This window comes from Mirounga leonina, unplaced genomic scaffold (assembly GCF_011800145.1).
Source record: "Mirounga leonina isolate KUSES-001 unplaced genomic scaffold, KU_Mleo_1.0 Mir_197, whole genome shotgun sequence".
NCBI classification, from domain to species: domain Eukaryota; kingdom Metazoa; phylum Chordata; class Mammalia; order Carnivora; family Phocidae; genus Mirounga; species Mirounga leonina.
The window spans coordinates 13879282-13896245 of NW_023270494.1; the positions used below are offsets into that span (position 1 = coordinate 13879282).

General features: G+C 44.7%; 1 protein-coding gene across 1 annotated transcript in view; it reads right to left on the reverse strand.

Moving 5' to 3' along the window:
- Nucleotides 1-2979, reverse strand: part of CUNH17orf58 (chromosome unknown C17orf58 homolog) — a 5549-nt gene extending 2570 nt beyond the window's left edge. Inside the window, exons 1-2 of the mRNA XM_035026359.1 lie at nucleotides 2664-2979; nucleotides 61-360 (exon numbers count right to left, since the gene is read on the reverse strand). Of these exons, the coding sequence (XP_034882250.1) occupies nucleotides 61-360; nucleotides 2664-2739 (376 nt within the window). The 5' untranslated portion in view covers nucleotides 2740-2979. The remainder of the gene's footprint in view (nucleotides 1-60; nucleotides 361-2663) is intronic.
- Nucleotides 2980-16964: the final 13985 nt, after the last annotated feature.

The following is a 16964-nucleotide window of genomic DNA, read 5'->3' on the forward strand; positions in this document are numbered from 1 at the left end:
CGGGAGTCTCGGCGGCGCGCGCGGGGAGCCGCGCGGCCGGGAAGCGCAGGGCCCGAGCGCGTGAGCGCCGCGGGGAGTCCTCCAGCGCGGGCACGCGGCGCGGCGAGGCGCGGTTCTCGGCCTGCGCGAGGCGGGGGCTCGGCGGGCCGGCGGGCGCGCGCGCGGCCTCCCGGAAGCCGGCCCGGTTCTCGGCGGGCGGCGGGGGTTTCCGGCGTCGCGGGTCGGACCAAGCGCGGGGAACGGCCTCGGCCGCGCGCGGCCTCCGCGGGACCTCAGGGACCGACTGCGCCTGGGGCCCCGGCGTCTCCTCCGCACTCGGGCCGCCGCCGGGGTCGGGCTTCCTGTTGTGGGGCGGCGAGGCTGTAGGGGAAAAAAGAGGAGAGGCCGGGGAGGCCGTCAGGGGAGGGGAGCCTGGGAGGGGAGGGGAGCAACCGAGTGGGGAGGGTGGGGGGGGAGGTTAGAGGCGGGGAGGGGAGACCCTGTGGGGAGGGCAGGGGAGGCCGAGTGGGGAGGAGAGGAGAGGCGGGCGAGGTTGGGGGGGCGGGTGGGAAGGCGGGCGGAGGGTCGGAGAAGCCGATGGGCTGGCGGGCGAAGAAAGGGCTCTGGGAGGGGAGAGGAGATGGGGACCATGTAAACTTAGCAAGCACCTGCGAGAGGAGCGATGGGGGGGTTGGGGGAGAGGCCGGGAGACCTGGAAGTGAAGGCAAAGGAACGGGAGGGGGAGAGGAAGGCGCCCTGGTGGTGAGGAAGGCGCCCCTGTGCGCCACTCCGCTTCGGGTCCGAGTGGAGCACAGGTTTCCTAGGCCCCAGGGAAAGACGGAGATGCGCGTCTTGCCCTCTAAGAATGAGGCCAACCAAGAAAAATGTTCTCACCACAGGGGAACGTTTCATTTTGTTAAGGAACCTTTTCAAATCTATAGCTTTTAAAACTGCAACAACCTATTTGTTCTAGGACTAAACACAACTGTCAACTGTGGTTAAATAATAAACTCCTTTTGCCGTTTCTTTAATATATATATAAACATCCGCCTTTTTGCTATGTACAATTTGTTGAGAAAGTACCAAGAGCAAACCCCAGGGGGAAAGGTCTCATATTACAGGTTCTCCTAATTGTTTAAGCGCCCCTGACAACAGAGCTATTTGGTTTTCCCATCCGTGTTTACACTGTCATCTTGGTCTGTGAGTGGATTTTTATCTGGCTTCTTGGACACCACTTACTAGTAAACTAGAGCTAAGAAAGATTTTTAAAGCATGGCTGGGAGGCCGAGGCCCCTGGTTGAGTATGAAAGCACACACACACCACTTACATTTCCCTCTTCCCTGGTGGAGAAAAATCTCTTAAATGATACGGCATGAAAACAATTTTTTTTAAATTATTAGTGATTTTCCCCAGCTCTGCAGACAGGTTAGTGAGCAAACTTCAGCCAGCTTGGAAGCTGGGCAACTTTCCATGCACAGTTACACAATATCACCTCCCCGTTTGCCTGGGTCCCAGTGCCCTCCAAAGAGGCACAAGAACCTGTCTTTATTTTTCTTTTTCTGTTGTCTCAACGGCTGGTTTTCCGCATTTCTCTCCTCTTGCACCGAAGAGCTTGGTCTGCCCCCTCGCAGCTCTTTCAACACTTCATTTAAAGTGATTTGTCTTGCCCAATTGACAATCTCCTTTAAAATCAGCTTTCAGCCAGCAATAATAGCTGGTTATAGTTCATGTTTTTGCAGAGAGGTTGATTCTGACTCATTATGTCCAACGTTGTCGCATACACAGCTGAATAAAGTTCTGGTAGATATCCAATTCCTGACTGTCAACTGTTGACCTCACAACTGCTTCCCCATTGATATCACCATCTGTTGTCATGGGAAAGATTGTCTGATATTTGGGTTAAATGCCACTGAAGTCATTCAATTTCCATGTGGAAAAATAACCCAAAGTAAATTGCCCCGTGAGGTGCGGAAGCTGTTTTTCCCAGAGATAGTGAATCGAGCAGAAGAACATCCAAATCAAAGCAAAACAAAAACCTCTCCCCGCAGAGAATCCCTTATTTCATTATTTCATTCCCTCCGTAACTTATTTTCGTCTCATGCACGAAAGTGTGTGTGTGTGTGTGTGTGTGTGTGTGTGTGTGTGTGTGTGTGAAAGACTCAGGTATCCCGCGGGCCATTCGCTGGGGCTTGCAGCGAGAGGGGAGCAACGTCCGATTTGGGCTCCCCTTCGCGCTCAGCCGCGGCGGGCGCACCCAGCGCCCCGGACCGCCCGCGGCACCCGGGCCCCCGCGCAGGGCGGACCCCGCGCTCCTCCCGGCGCCCGCCGCCCGCCGCGTCCTGCGAGCCCGGCCCGCACGGCGCCCGAAAGGCACGCCGCGACCCCTTTTGACACTTTCCCTCCTCTGTGATGGAGCAACTACTTAACATGCAAAGTTTTCTCCAGCCTGCCCGGCTCGCTCGAGATCATTTCAGTAGCTGAACTGGCTTCTTTCCGAAAAGGCTGCCAGGACACACAAAATCTTGGGGACACAGTTGGCTCCTTTCGAACACGAACACGGACCCGAGTCCCCTCTCCTGCACGCTCTGACCCCTTTCTCGTCCCGCCCTTCAGCGCGCCCTCTCCCCCGTCCCCCACCCCAGCCCTGCTCCTCTCCCAGGACTCAGCATTTCACCGATCTTACCTTTTCTCTCCGCCACTGGGGCTTCGGGAGATGATCCAACGATCAAACAGAGGAGCCAGAAAGCTCTAGCTGTCATTTTCGTAGACACGGTTCCCAGGCTCTAAAACTGAGCCTGGGCTTTTGCTCTTTCTCTCCCCCCACCCCTTCTCCACACCCCCACCCCCGTTCATGCTAATGAGGGGCAGCCTTTGGGGAAACGGGAATCACTCACTGAACAGACCATTGGAACAAAACCGAGCTGCAGGGAGTTCTCCCACTTCCTAAGGGGGACAAGCACATGGCCTCTCAAAGTTGTCCCTGCGAATGTCTCTGGGCAGTGACAACATCAAATCCTAAACTTGAAACCCGTGTGGGTTTGCGCACTGGGGAAGGGGGGAGGGGAGGGTGGGGCAAGTGGAGAGAATAAGGGTGTTGAGGGGCTGAGGGACAGGGTGGGGGAGAAGGAGCGATAGGAAGTTTTTTCCAGATTAAGTCAACAACAAATAGGCAGATTAGTGCTGAAGACCATTTGGGCTTGTGGAAGGGATTCAAGATGACAGGAAAAATCCATCGGGGAATGTGTCAGGGGTTCTGAGAGAAACCAAGCCTAGGTTTGGTTAAACTATTTTACTGTGTATGCCATTTTTATATTCTAGAACCAGAAGGAAAAACAGCCTTGAGCAAAATACTCTCTTCTCCCTTCTCCTTTCCCGTCTTTCTTTTTTCTTTTATTTTTTCTTTCCTCTCTCTCAATTGAAATTAGTATCTCGTTGGCTAGATTCATCAAGCCCATGCTGAGTGCCTTTTACCCAACCAGGTGCTAGGAGATAAAAATGAGAAAAACACCTCCCCAGCTCTCTCGTGATGGCTCCTCTCCTAGAGAAAGGTAGATCTTTTGTTGTTTCTCTCTCTCTCTCTCTCTCCCTCTCTCTTTCTTTCTAAGAAAAATAAACTCATTCGCTGCTTAGGTCTGAATTCTTGAAACGACTCTGTATATGAGTCCTGAGCTAAGGACCCTCTTCCTCAGATTGATCAGAAATAGCATTCACCAAGGGTGGGAGTGTGGGGTGTGGATAAGCTCACGGTAGTAAACCCACAGCCTTCCCAATGTGTGTCTCATTTCAACAGCTTCAAACCCAAAAGGAAGGGGAAATGCACTGAGGTGAAGGCATTTTATCTGAAGCATATGAGCCAACAAGTGCGATGCAGCTGCTGAAAGAAATAACAAACTTTTGCTGCATCAATATCTTATGTCTCAAAAATAATAATGCTAGTGAACTGACCAGATTCAGGGGGGATCATGTTTTCAAGAAAGACACTGGAAAGCTTGGAGAACAATAGGGGAGTGAGAAGGCTTGGCTCCATCACCAAGTTCCTTCACAGGAACTGAGACTAAACAGCCTAGGCGCACAAAAACATTTGTGATATTTTGTGAAAGAACCAGTAGGCAGGAGTTATAAGATGACATGTTTAATTCCAATTTAAGAAAAGGTATTCGAGGGCGCCTGGTTGGCTCAGTTGGTTAAGCGACTGCCTTCGGCTCAGGTCATGATCCTGGAGTCCCCGGATCCAGTCCCGCATTGGGCTCCCTGCTCGGCGGGGGGTCTGCTTCTCCCTCTGACCCTCCCCACTCTCATGTGCTCTCTCTCATTCTCTCTCTCTCAAATAAATAAATAAATATCTTTAAAAAAAGAGAGAGAGAAAAGAAAAGGTATTCTAACAACCAAGATCTCCAAGAAAGCAGGCTGGTGACAATGGAGCCATAGTGGGTATCCAAAGAGAATGTCATTCACTGTAGAGTAGGGGCGCCCGGCTGGCTCAGTCAGAAGAGCACGCCACTCTTGATCTCCAGGTGTGAGTTCGAGCCCCATGCGGGGTGAAGAGATTACTAAAAATAAACTTTTAAAAAAAGTACTGTAGGACAGTTTCCTGAATTAGGTGTCCTGTGGTTTAAGGGATTCAGTGAGGTAAATATGTTCATCGAGAGAGGAGCTGGCTGACTAGTCACAGGCTGATGGTATGTTGGAGGGGATCACTGTCCTCTGTAGTTTGATCCTCAACTTTCTTTAGCTTGAAACTCATGTCAATTCATCAGATTTGTGGGACTGACTCATATTAAACAAACTCATAAGAAGAAGATGTATAAACCAGACCATCATTCATTAATTTGCAATGGAGAGGATATGGTAAAGATGATTCAGCAATCTCAGTATTAACCAGAAGTTTGTTTGTTGAGCACTAAATTGAATTGCAGCTCATGGTGGGCTAATCTTCCTCATTCGGGTTTTAGAGGAGTGAGTTCTCTATTTCCTCCAGAAGAGTAAAATCTCTCCAGTCACTGCAAAGCCTGTGTACACAAGAGTCAGGTCTCCAGCCTCTGGAGGCTTGTGTTCTTGAGGCCCAGTTTACAAATGTCCTTAGACCCTCTTCTTTCACATGCTCTTTCTTTAAGTCAAGTGGAATAAAATTAATTAGGCTTAAGCTTTCTCATTTACAACCACATCTCAGACATACCTGCTTGGTTGAGATTATATTCAAGTCACCCAGATCCAATTTGGGGTGTTCCCGAAACTCTTCTGTTGCAGGAATGTTGTGAATGCCCCAAAGCCCACACCCTGAAATGTAGAGGCAGAGAGCCGGCTGGATGGCTCCCATAGGCTCTTAGAGGCTTCCAGGGTGGCACCAGCCTGGAAGAACTTGCCAGAGTCCAGGGTTGGGTCTTGGGCAGCATCTGGCTCAGAAACTACACTGATGGTGGAAGGCACAAAGAGCTCAAGGAGACTGATCCACGTAAGCCAGAATGCCACTTTATTAATTTACAACGAGAAATCGACTCTGGCAGAAGTGCATACTCATGTCAGCTTGGCTAGCGTTGTCTTTATATAAACAAGCCACATGGGAAGTCAAATTATCATCAGGGTGCTCGGTAATATAAACCAGAGCAGGGGGAGTTTGTCAGAGGATTGGAATGTTTAACGGTATTGGTTTTTTGTAGCCTAATGTGTCTGTCTTCATAATAGGTATATACACTTGTCAGGTGGAAGAATCTAGGAGCCTAACCGCCTTTCTCTCCCCTGCCAATTTCTGGTATTTTTAGTCTATCTTTCCGCTTAGCAAATATTTATTGAGTGTCTACTATGTGTTGTATAATAAAGAATTTGTGCCAGGTTCCTGGCATGGAGCTTCTAAAACCCTTGGAATTTCCTAGGTGATAGAAGTGTCGTAGTGACTCGTGAGCTTCCTGGATCACACCTGAGTTTTTGCTAGTGCGGTGACTCTTGGAGGGCTCCTTGACGGCTTCAGGATGGGAGCTGGTCACCAGAGAGACCAACCATGCGATTAGAGGGGCAGAACTTTGAGCCTGCCTGACCTCCAGGGAGGGGAGGGAGGCTGTAGATTGGGTTCAGTTGGATGGTCAATGATTTAATCCATCTGGCCTACGTAATGAAACCCCAATGAGGGGCGCCTGGGTGGCTCAGATGGTTAAGTGCCTGCCTTCGGCTCAGGTCATGGTCCCAGGGTCCTGGGATCAAGCCCCTCATCGAGCTCCCTGCTTGGTGGGGAGCCTGCTTTTCCCTCTCCTTCTACTGTTCCCCCTGCATGTGCTCTTTCACTCTCTCTGTAAAATAAATAAATAAAATCTTAAAAAAAAAAAAAAAAGAAACCCCAATGAAAACTCCGTGGAGCTTCCTGGTTGGTGATGTGCTAGGAGGGCGATGCTCCCTAATCCATGGAAAGAGAACACTGAAGCTATGCATTTGGGACCCTTCCAGATCTCATCCTATGTGTCTCTCTGTGTAGCCGGTCCTGATTTGACTCCTGTATGATACAATTGCGATCCTAAGTATTGTGCTTTCTTGAGTTCTGTGCGTTGTTACAGAAAATGATCTCACCTGAGGGGCATCGTGAGAACCCCAGGTCTGCAGCCAGGTGGTCCGAAATAGGAGCGGTCCTGCTGTGGAGCATGCCCTTTAAATAGTGGGGTCTGCACTAACTCTGGGTGGTTAGTGCCAGAATTGAACTCTAGTCCACAAGTGGGTATCAAAATACTATGTTCCAGACACTGTTTTAGAAGCCAGACATCTCAGTCATAATCATTCTTTAATAAGAGTACAATAGTTGCTTTGGTTTCCATTAGGTAAATCACGGTCACGTTCCAGTTCTTCGATTTCAGGACCATCTTGATGGCGACCAGGCTCTCCCCAAATTCTTCAGACTTTCAAAGACAACCCCTAGGCTTACTCCCACAGGGATTGGGCTCGATCCTGGGATGTAAGGACATAAATCCTCCCCTCACGTGGCTCACTGCGGAAAACAACATTCAGTGGGAGAAGATGCTGGAGAGCCTCCACGCCCTACAGACAAACTCTCCCACAAACAACGGTGAGTCCAGGAGAGGTTGTGAGTAGCTGGTTGTTGTTGTTGTTGTTGTTTTAACTCTTTGTTGTATTTTCCTATCACTCTACATTATTGTAACAAAACATTTGGAAAATAAAAGAGTAGACACAGGAACTACAGAATGTAGGCCTCACTTCGCTACCCCTGCACCCCACCATCCTTACAACACCTCCATGTATTTCTTCCCAGGCTCCTTCTTGGTTATCATTCTTCCACGGGTGTGGGCAGAGTGTCTACACTATTTTGGATCCTGTGTTGTTCACATGACACCATGACAGGCTTCCCCATTTTATGTTTTGTGCATACAATTTTTGTATCCAGCTCTTATTCAGTTAAAACTGTTCAGGGCGCCTGGGTGGCTCAGTTGGTTAAGTGACTGCCTTCGGCTCAGGTCATGATCCTGGAGTCCTGGGATGAAGTCCCACATCGGGCTCCCTGCTCAGCGGGGAGTCTGCTTCTCCCTCTCCCCCCTCTTGTGCTCGCTCGCTCTCTCATTCTCTCTCTCAAATAAATAAATAAAAACTGTTCAAAATAATATTAAAAACTCTTTGCAAATGTGAAATCTCATAACTGCCTAATACGTTGTCATTGGACAAACCATAATGTGTGAACATTTCAGGCTGTTCACAGTTGTAAACCTTTCTGTGTCCCCATCATTAGAGGAATGGATATATTGTGACATACTGGAACAAAATAGAGCAGGGGTTTGGATCTTTTGGTTTTTAAAGATTTTATTTTTACATAATCTCTACACCCACCATGGGGCTTGAACTTACAACCCGAAGATCAAGAGTTGCATGCTCTACCCACTGAGCCAGCCAGACACCCCTAGAGCAAGGTTTCTTCACCTCAGCACTATTAACATGGAGGCCAAGATAATTCTTTGCTGTGCTCTGCAGGTCATTGACCAGTCTCCCTGGCCTTACCCACTGGGTACCAGTGCCCTCCACTTCTAGTTATGACAATCTACGCTGTCTCCCGACAATGCCGAATGTCTCCTGGAGACAAAATTGTGAACCACACTTGTTGCCATAAACCAAAGAAAATAAATGAGCTGCAAACAAAAGCAAAATATGGATCAATCTCATAAACATGATCTCAAGTTAAAAAAAGTCCGACACAAAATACTATATACTATGTAATTTCATTTCTATAGGTTCATAAATAGACAAAACTAATTCAAGGTGCAAAAAGGGTGTTCTTGGGAGTAGGTACTGGAAAGGGTACGGCAGGGGTGGGGTGGTGGTTTCTGAGGTGTTGAAGTGTTCTAATGATTGATGTAATGATTTTTGATATCTTACATAAGAAATGTTACTAGTTTATATAGTCAAATCTGTTGGCTGTTTTTTCTTTTTTTTTTCTTTTTAAAGATTTTATTTATTTATTTGAGACAGAGAGAATGAGAGACAGAGAGCACGAGAGGGAGGAGGGTCAGAGGGAAAAGCAGACTCCCCGCCGAGCAGGGAGCCCAATGCGGGACTCGATCCCGGGACTCCAGGATCATGACCTGAGCCGAAGGCAGTCGCTTAACCAACTGAGCCACCCAGGTGTCCCTGTTTTTTTCTGATATCTTCCATCCCTTTATAAAATCCTTTAAAATGTGTATAAGTAACACATATTCTTTGCAGAATAGATAATAAGAAAAAAGAAAAAATCAACAACAATCCTATTATCTAGAAATAACTACTATGGATATTTTGGTATATCAATTTCCAGACTTTTTTCTACACATATATGTGCATGTAAATATGTTACATAGTTTCTTTATATAAAAGTGGGATCATGGTATATAGATACTTTTAACATGGTTTTTATTAAAATATTAATGAGGGGCACCTGGGTGGTTCAGTCAGTTAAGCCGGCTAAGGTCTTGATTCCAGATTCCTGTGGCCAGCTCCCTGCTCAGTGGCGGGCCTCCTTCTCCCTCTCCCTGCTTGTGCACTTTCGCTTTCTCTCTCAAATAAATAAATAAAATCTTTTAAAAAATGTTAATGATATGTCAACATCTTTCTATTTCTTTGAGTATGGGATTCCATCATATGGAATATTTCTTTTTAAGATTTTTTATTTTTAAGTAATCTCTACACCCAATCTGAGGTTTGAACTCATGATCCCAAGATCAAGCATCCCATGCTCTTCTGACTGAGCCGGCCAGGTGCCCCATGGTCATTTTTAATGACTGAATTCCTAGGCATTGTATTGCTGGGTCAAATATATGATAATTTCAATGTTTTTGCTACATATTGCTGTTTTGTCCCCCAAATATGTTGTATCAGTTCACACTGACCAGCAATCAATGTAGGTATGTAATAATGCCTATTTCTCCACATTGGGATATCAGATCATCATTATTTGATATCCTTGCTGTTCCGAAAAGTTTGTTTTTTTTTTTTTAAAGGGTTTCTGGAATGCCTGGCTGGCTCAGTCAGAGGAGCATGCAACTCAATCTCCGGGGTTGTGAATTTGAGTCCCACACTGGGTGTAGAAATTACTTAAAAATAAAATATTTTTAAAAAATAAAGAAAGAGTTTCTCTTTGTTTTAATTTGCGTTTCTTTAATTGCTGGTGATATTGTAGATTTTCTCATGGATTTATTTGCCATTGGATTTCTTCTTTGGCCAAATGCCTGTTCTTAGTCTTTGTCTATTTATTAGGATGTTAATTTTCTTTTATGATTTTGAGAGTTATTTCTAGCCTAAGAATTTTAACTCTTTGTCCATTATATATATTGCAGATATTTCCTCACAAAATTGTGTTGATTTTTAACCTGTTAGTGATTTATTGGCCATCAAATTTTTAAATTTTGTACAGTAAAATCCATCCGTCTTTTGTTTAACAATGTCCCCAGTGTTTTGTGTCATGCTTAGACGTTCTCCAACTCAAAATTATATATATATATCAGCCTCTATTTTTCTAGTGCTTGTTGTTAAATCTTGGTTCCATCTGGAATTTATTTGGATATGTAGTATGAGGTAAGAATCTAATTTATTTTTTCTAAAATAACTAGAAAGTTGTCTAACCCAATTGACAAATAAATCCATCCTTTCCTAAATTTGAGATGTCATCTTTAATATAGAGAGTATTAACTTCTAATAAATTTAGGTCTATTTCTAGATTTTCTCTTACTCCTTCTGTCTACTCCCATGTTTATATGCCCATATTTGGACATTGTTATAATTATAGTGATATTATAACACATTTTTCTTTTCAAAAATTGTCTATCACAGTGTTTTGTTTTCCCAAGTGAACTCTGCTAAATTTTAAAAATTCTGTTGGATTTTTGAATTTGTTTTAAATGGATAGATTCATTTGTAAAGGAATTGACAGCTGTCCAATATTGTCTTTCTGTCCATGAAAATAGCATATCTCTATATTTCTTTGAGTCTTCTTTCCTCCATTAGGATATTATCATTTTCTTCATCTAAGCTCTAAACACATCTTTATGTTAAATTTATTTCCTGGATATTTTATATTTTTGATGTAATGTAGAAAAGTTCTTTTTGCCTTTTATATTTTCTAACTGCTTTTGGTAGATGTATAGAAAAGCTACTAATTTGTATATCCATACATTTTGTATAATCCAATTTGTGTATACCCAAAAATATTCCAAACCATTTTCTTTTTTTTAAGTTTTTATTTATTCATTTATTTTAAGTAATCTCTACACCCAACATGGGGCTTGAACTCATGACCCTGAGAACAAGAACCACGTGCTCTTCCAACTGAGCCAGCCAAGCACCCCCAAACCATTTTCAACTGATTCCTTTGGGTTTTCCCAAAGGAAACTGTGTAATCTAAAAAATATTTTGCCTCCTCTTCTCAAACCTTTAACTTTTTTATTGCATTGATGAGAACTTTCCAAACCTTGTTGAATAATATCAATCATAGTCATCATCTTTGTTTTATTGATATTTCCTCATGTATAGAGACTACCTCGTGTTTCACTTTAAAAAAAAAAAAGATTTATTTATTTGAGATAGAGAGAGAGAGCGAGAGCGCACACACAAAAGAGCAGGAGGGAGAGAAGCTGACTCCCTGCTGAGCAGGGAGGGGCTGGACCCCAGGACGCTGGGATCATGACCTGAGCCAAAGGCAGATGCTTAACTGATGGAGCCACCCAGGCACCCCACAATTTATTTTTTTAATACAATTTTTTTTTTATCTAAGCTCTATGCCTGATGTGGGGCCTGAACTCGTGACCCCGAGATCAAGAGTAGCATGCTCTACCAACTGAGCCAGCCAGGCACCCCAAGAAGCTGAGAGATTTGCTCAAGATAGCTTGTTACTCAGTGGCAGTATTTGGGATCAAACTCAAGTTCTTTTTAAAAATAAGTATTGGGGCATGAATTCAAGCCCCATATTGAGCAGAGAGGCAGATGCGGGGCTCGATCCAAGGACCCGGGGATCAGGACCTGAGCTCAAGGCGGACACTTAACTGACTGAGTCACCCAGGCACCCAAAATGTTTCACTTTCAAGTGACTAAACACTTGATTTTGCTTCAAGTGCATTAAGCACTGTCATTTCCTTAATATTGATCTTCTTTGTAAGCTCTACGCCCAATGTGGGGCTGGAGCTCACAACTCCAAGATCGAGAGTCACATGCTCTACTGACTGAGCCAGCCAGATGCCCCTAAATAGTGATCTTCTGATAATGTCTTCTATATATTTTATCTTCTCCATCATCATTTTAATCTCTTTATCTTTTTCCTTTTCTTTAAAAAAATTTTTTTTTAGTTTTATAGTTTTATTTTTCTAAAGTAATCTCTGTACCCAACGCGGTGCTCAAACCCATAACTCCACGATCAAGAGTTGCACGCTCCTCTGACTGAGCCAGCCAAGTGCTCCTTTTCCTTTTTCATTCTAGGAGACTTTCTTGACTCTGTACATCATGTCACTGATTTCATGTTCAGTACTATCTACTCTGCCTTTGGCACCTTCCAAGAGGATTTTAAAGCTAAGGATTTCTTATTAGTTGGCTTCTTTTGGGGTTCATCCTATTGTTCTTTCATCTCAGTCTACTTCCTTCTTATAATTTCCTAATTACAAGGACCATATCTTCTTTTTTTTTTAAGATTTTATTTATTTATTAGAGTGAGAGAGAGACACAGCGAGAGAGGGAACACAAGCAGGAGGAGTGGGAGAGGGAGAAGCAGGCTTCCTGCTCAGGACCCTGGGATCATGACCTGAGCCGAAGGCAGATGCTCAACAATTGAGCCACCTAGGCGCCCCAGGACCATATCTTCTTGTATTTATCTGAGAATGCCTAACTGTGTCTTGAAATTCTCTTCAGGATTCTTTGTCATCATTATTTGAGGTGTGCTCTTCCTCTGAACATTTTTAAGGGAAGATATTTTTATTATGAAATATTACAAGCATTTAGAAAGTTATTGAGAATAATATAGTGAATACTTGCATAAGCATGACCCAGTTTTGTCAAATCTTAACATTTTTTCTATATTTGCATCATATTTTCTTAGTATTAAAAAATTACTCTCATGGGGCGCCTGAGTGTCTCAGTCGGTTAAGTGTCTGCCTTCGGCTCAGGTCATAATCTCAGGGTCCTGGGATAGAGCCCTGCATCGGGCTCCCTGCTTGGCGGGAAGCCAGCTTCTCCCTCTCCTACTCTTCCTGCTTGTGTTCCCTCTGTCACTGTGTCTCTCTCTGTCTGCTTCAAAAAATAAATAAAATCTTGAAAAAAAATTACTCTCCTTTTCCATTATTCCAAAAATTTTACTGTGTAAAACAGGGTCTAATTAAAAAAGAAACTACTGGGGCGCCTGGGTGGCTCAGTCAGCTAAGCGTCTGCCTTTGGTTCAGGTCATGATCCCAGGGTTCTGGGATTGAGCCCCGCATCGGGCTCCCTGCTCAGGGGGACTTCTGCTTCTCCCTCTCCCTCTGCCTGCCACTCTCCCTGCTTGTGCTCTCTCTCTGTGTCAAATAAATAAATAAATCTTAAAAAAAAACAAAAAACAAAAACTACTGGTTAGTCAATATAATTGAGGTATAATTTCAGAGTAGACATTTAATTTTTAAAAATTATACATATAGTTGGTAGTAGTCAGTCTCCAAGATGGCTGGCCCCCAATGACCCCCACTTCCTGGTATTCACACCCTGTGTGGTCCCCTCTCACATTGTAGCAGGACTGGTCTGAGTCCCCAATAGCATATGGAGGAAGTGATAATATACACTTCCAAGATTAGGTTACAAAGAGCCTGAACTCTTATCTCGGGTATGCATTCTCTCTTTCTTTTAGATCATTTACTCTGAGGCAAGCCAGCTGCTAAGTTGGGAGGACACTCAGGCAGTCTATGAGAGGCTCATGTGAAAGAACTGACAGCTTCAGCCAACAGCCAAGAAGTGGGCTTGAAAGCAGACCCTTCCCACTTGAGTCTTCAGATGAGAATGCAGCCCCAACCCACAGCTTGACTGAAACCTTGGAGAGACCTGAGTAGAATCACCCTGCTAAAGCACTCTCAGATTCCTGGGCCACAGAAAGTGTGATTAATAATGTTTATTATTTTAAGCTGCCAAATTTGGGGGTAATTTACCTTGCAGCAATAGACAACTACTACACAGCCGAAGCCCCTTATGTCCTCCCTAATCCAATTTTCTTTCCTTCCTAGAGGTAATCATTATGCCGAACTTGGGGTTTCTACCATTCTCTTGAATGTTTTCTCCTATTATGACTAGAGCAACTACTGTTGTTAAAAAAAAAAAAAAGTCTTACGAATTAATTTTGAAGGTTTTAAAAAAATTTTAGTTCCAAATTTTGGAACATATATATAAACAAATATATATATATAAACAGGTACTTGTTCAATAAATAGTCTTTTAAATTAAAGATAATAAAATTGAGGGAAATTTCCTTTCTTAATTTGGGTACTTCCTTGTCTAATGTTACAATGAAATAAAAAAACATCTATTGTTAATAATAACGATGATTATAATAATAGCTGGCACTTACTGAGCACTGTTCCAAGTATTACGTCTTTACATCAACCTAGGAGCTGATGCTTTTATTATCTTAGTTTTATAGATGAATAAGGCACATAAAGGCTAACAGCTTACCCGAGTTATACAGCTAGTAACAAGTGATACCAAATCATTAGCCACTCCTAGTGCTCTTTATATAAGGTAGAAAGAAAAAGGGAAAAAGAACAAATTAGCATAAAACATAGTGCTAGAGGCCTCCTCTACAAATGGCCATAATAGCTGCCTTCTCCTATTACTTATTCCATGTTCCCCTTACCCAGAGTTGGGCAGAGCCCTATGCCTGGTACGGAGACCCAAAACTTTATTCCTGTAGGACCTGAGTTCTTGGCATTTGCTTTATCTGGTTGCTGTACTTTCCCATTAACCAGGTTTTTGGGACAAGGGCACACTAAGATGTGCCCCTGGTAAATCCTTGGGCTCCAGACGTTGTCTAGCAGGGCCATTTTCCACTTGGCAATTGTACCAATCACACAGGCTAATTCAGTGACAGTCCTAGCTGGGGTTGCTCCAACAAAGTACCATAGGCAGGGTGGCTTAACCAACAGACATTTATGTCTCATAGTTCTGCAGTTCTGGGGCTGAAAGTCTGAGATCAGGGTGCCAGCATGGTTGGGGTTGTGATGAGAGCTCTCTTCCTGGCTTGCAGAAACCTCCTGCTGTATCTGAGAGAGAGAGAAAGGAAGAGAGAAAGAGACTCCATCCTTATGACCTCATCTAAATCTAATTACTTCCCAAAGGCCCCCCCCTCACATCATAACATTGTGAGTTACAGCTTCAATATATAGATTTTGGGGGCGCCTGTGTGGCTCAGTCGTTAAGCGTCTGCCTTCGGCTCAGGTCATGATCCCAGGGTCCTGGGATTGAGTCCCACATCGGGCTCCCTGTTCAGCGGGGAGCCTGCTTCTCCCTCTCCCACTCCCCCTGCTTGTGTTCCTGCTCCCACTATCTCTCTCTCTGTCAAATAAATAAATGAATAAAATCTTTAAAATATATATATATATTTTGGGGTGACATAAACATTCAGTCCATAACAGTGACTCCTTTGTCTTCAGCAGCATGAGGAATCCCAAATGGCCAATGGGAAGTCTCAGCTTCCAAATGAATGGACCCATGATGGTGTTTCCCTGTCTTAACATTTCTCCCTTGGGCACTAGGACCTCTGGACCCACTGAGTCCCAGATCACTGGCAAGGAAAGCAAAAAGTTCTTCCAGTGAGTTTTTAGGGGTCATAGTGGAAGGGACCACTCCCATCTCTCCTTGGTTCCTGGACTGGTAAATCCTGGCAATGTCTAAATCTGGAAACGGTGGTGCTGGTAGAAGTCCTGAAGGCGAGGAAGGCAAATCCATACCCAGAACACGAATCTGTCCCTGTGAGGACAAGGCGCTGTCCACACACCCCAGTGTTGTCATTGCAAACAAGGGATTATTGTTTTGCCTCTTAAGTTGCGACCCTCCCCTTGGAGAAGCGCCCTCTGTTGGCCTTTCCTAGCATCTGCGGCCATGAGCATCTAATCGGCCTGTTAGTTCCCCACTGCTTTCGGTAGACTTTGTAGCCCTTTCTCCTTTTATTTGAAGAGTTTCAGATGTCTCCTCCTAGTGTCATTGATGATGTTTTTTGTGGTTCTGCTTCTCATTCCTCTTGTTGCTTTTGTGGGACGTCCAAGAGGAGTAGAGAAAAATGTCAACTTTATTGTAGTTTTAACACTGGAATCTGGTAAGTTTCAAAGTATGATAATTCTGAATGTTAATCTTATTGGAATGCATTTTAATATTGATTCTGGCACTTATTCTGACGTTTTTAAATGAATTTTGAAAATTTGGACTGAGAATACTAATAAGCGTCTGTATTTAGTCAAACCTTTAAAAAATTAAAATTCCAAAGTAATCCAGTATAAAAAGAGGCACAACTAACCAACAGTGTTAGAAATAAGGGTACTGGGCGCCTGAGTGGCTCAGTCGTTAAGCATCTGCCTTCGGCTCAGGTCATGATCCCAGGGTCCTGGGATCGAGCCCCGCATCGGGCTCCCTGCTCGGCGGGAGGCCTGCTTCTCCCTCTCCTGCTCCCCCTGCTTGTGTTCCCTCTCTCTCTGTGTCTCTCTCTGTCAAATAAATAAAATCTAAAAAAAAAAAAAAAGATGCCAGTTAGCGCAAGTGCCGATTTCTGGTTGGAATGGTGACAGCATGTTGGAGCCAAGTGCTGACATGCTTTGGTTCAAGGGATGGAAAGTCACCTGTAAAAAGGCAATGGCCAGTGGAACCATTGCTGCTTGAAGCTCCGGATTGCATCCTGTCACCAGCCTGTCCAGCTGACAAGCCCTTGCATCTGCCCCCCTCAGGACATCTACAAAACTGGTGGTATTGGCACTGTCCCTGCGGGCCACATGGACATTGGTGTTTTCAAACCTGGCATGGTGGTCCCCTTTGCTCCAGTCAATGCTACAACGGAAGTAAGTATAACTGGTGCAAAACAATAAACTGTTGAAATGCACCATGGAGTTCTGGGTGGAGCTCTTCTTGGGGACAATGTGGGCTTTCAATGTCAAGAAGGTGTCTGTCGGGGGTGCCTGGGTGGCTCAGTCAGTTAAGCGTCCGACTCTTTTTTTTTTTTTTGGATTTTATTTATTTATTTGAGACAGAGAGAATGAGATAGAGAGAGCATGAGAGGGAGGAGGGTCAGAGGGAGAAGCAGACTCCCTGCCGAGCAGGGAGCCCGATGCTGGACTCGATCCCGGGACTCCAGGATCATGACCTGAGCCGAAGGCAGTCGCTCAACCGACTGAGCCACCCAAGCGCCCAGCATCCGACTCTTGATTTCAGTTCAGGTCATGATCACAGGGCCATGAGATCGAGGCCTGTGTTGGGCTCTGTGCTGGGCTTGGAGCCTGCCTAAGATTCTCTCTCTCCCTCTCCCTCTGCCCCTTCCCCCTCC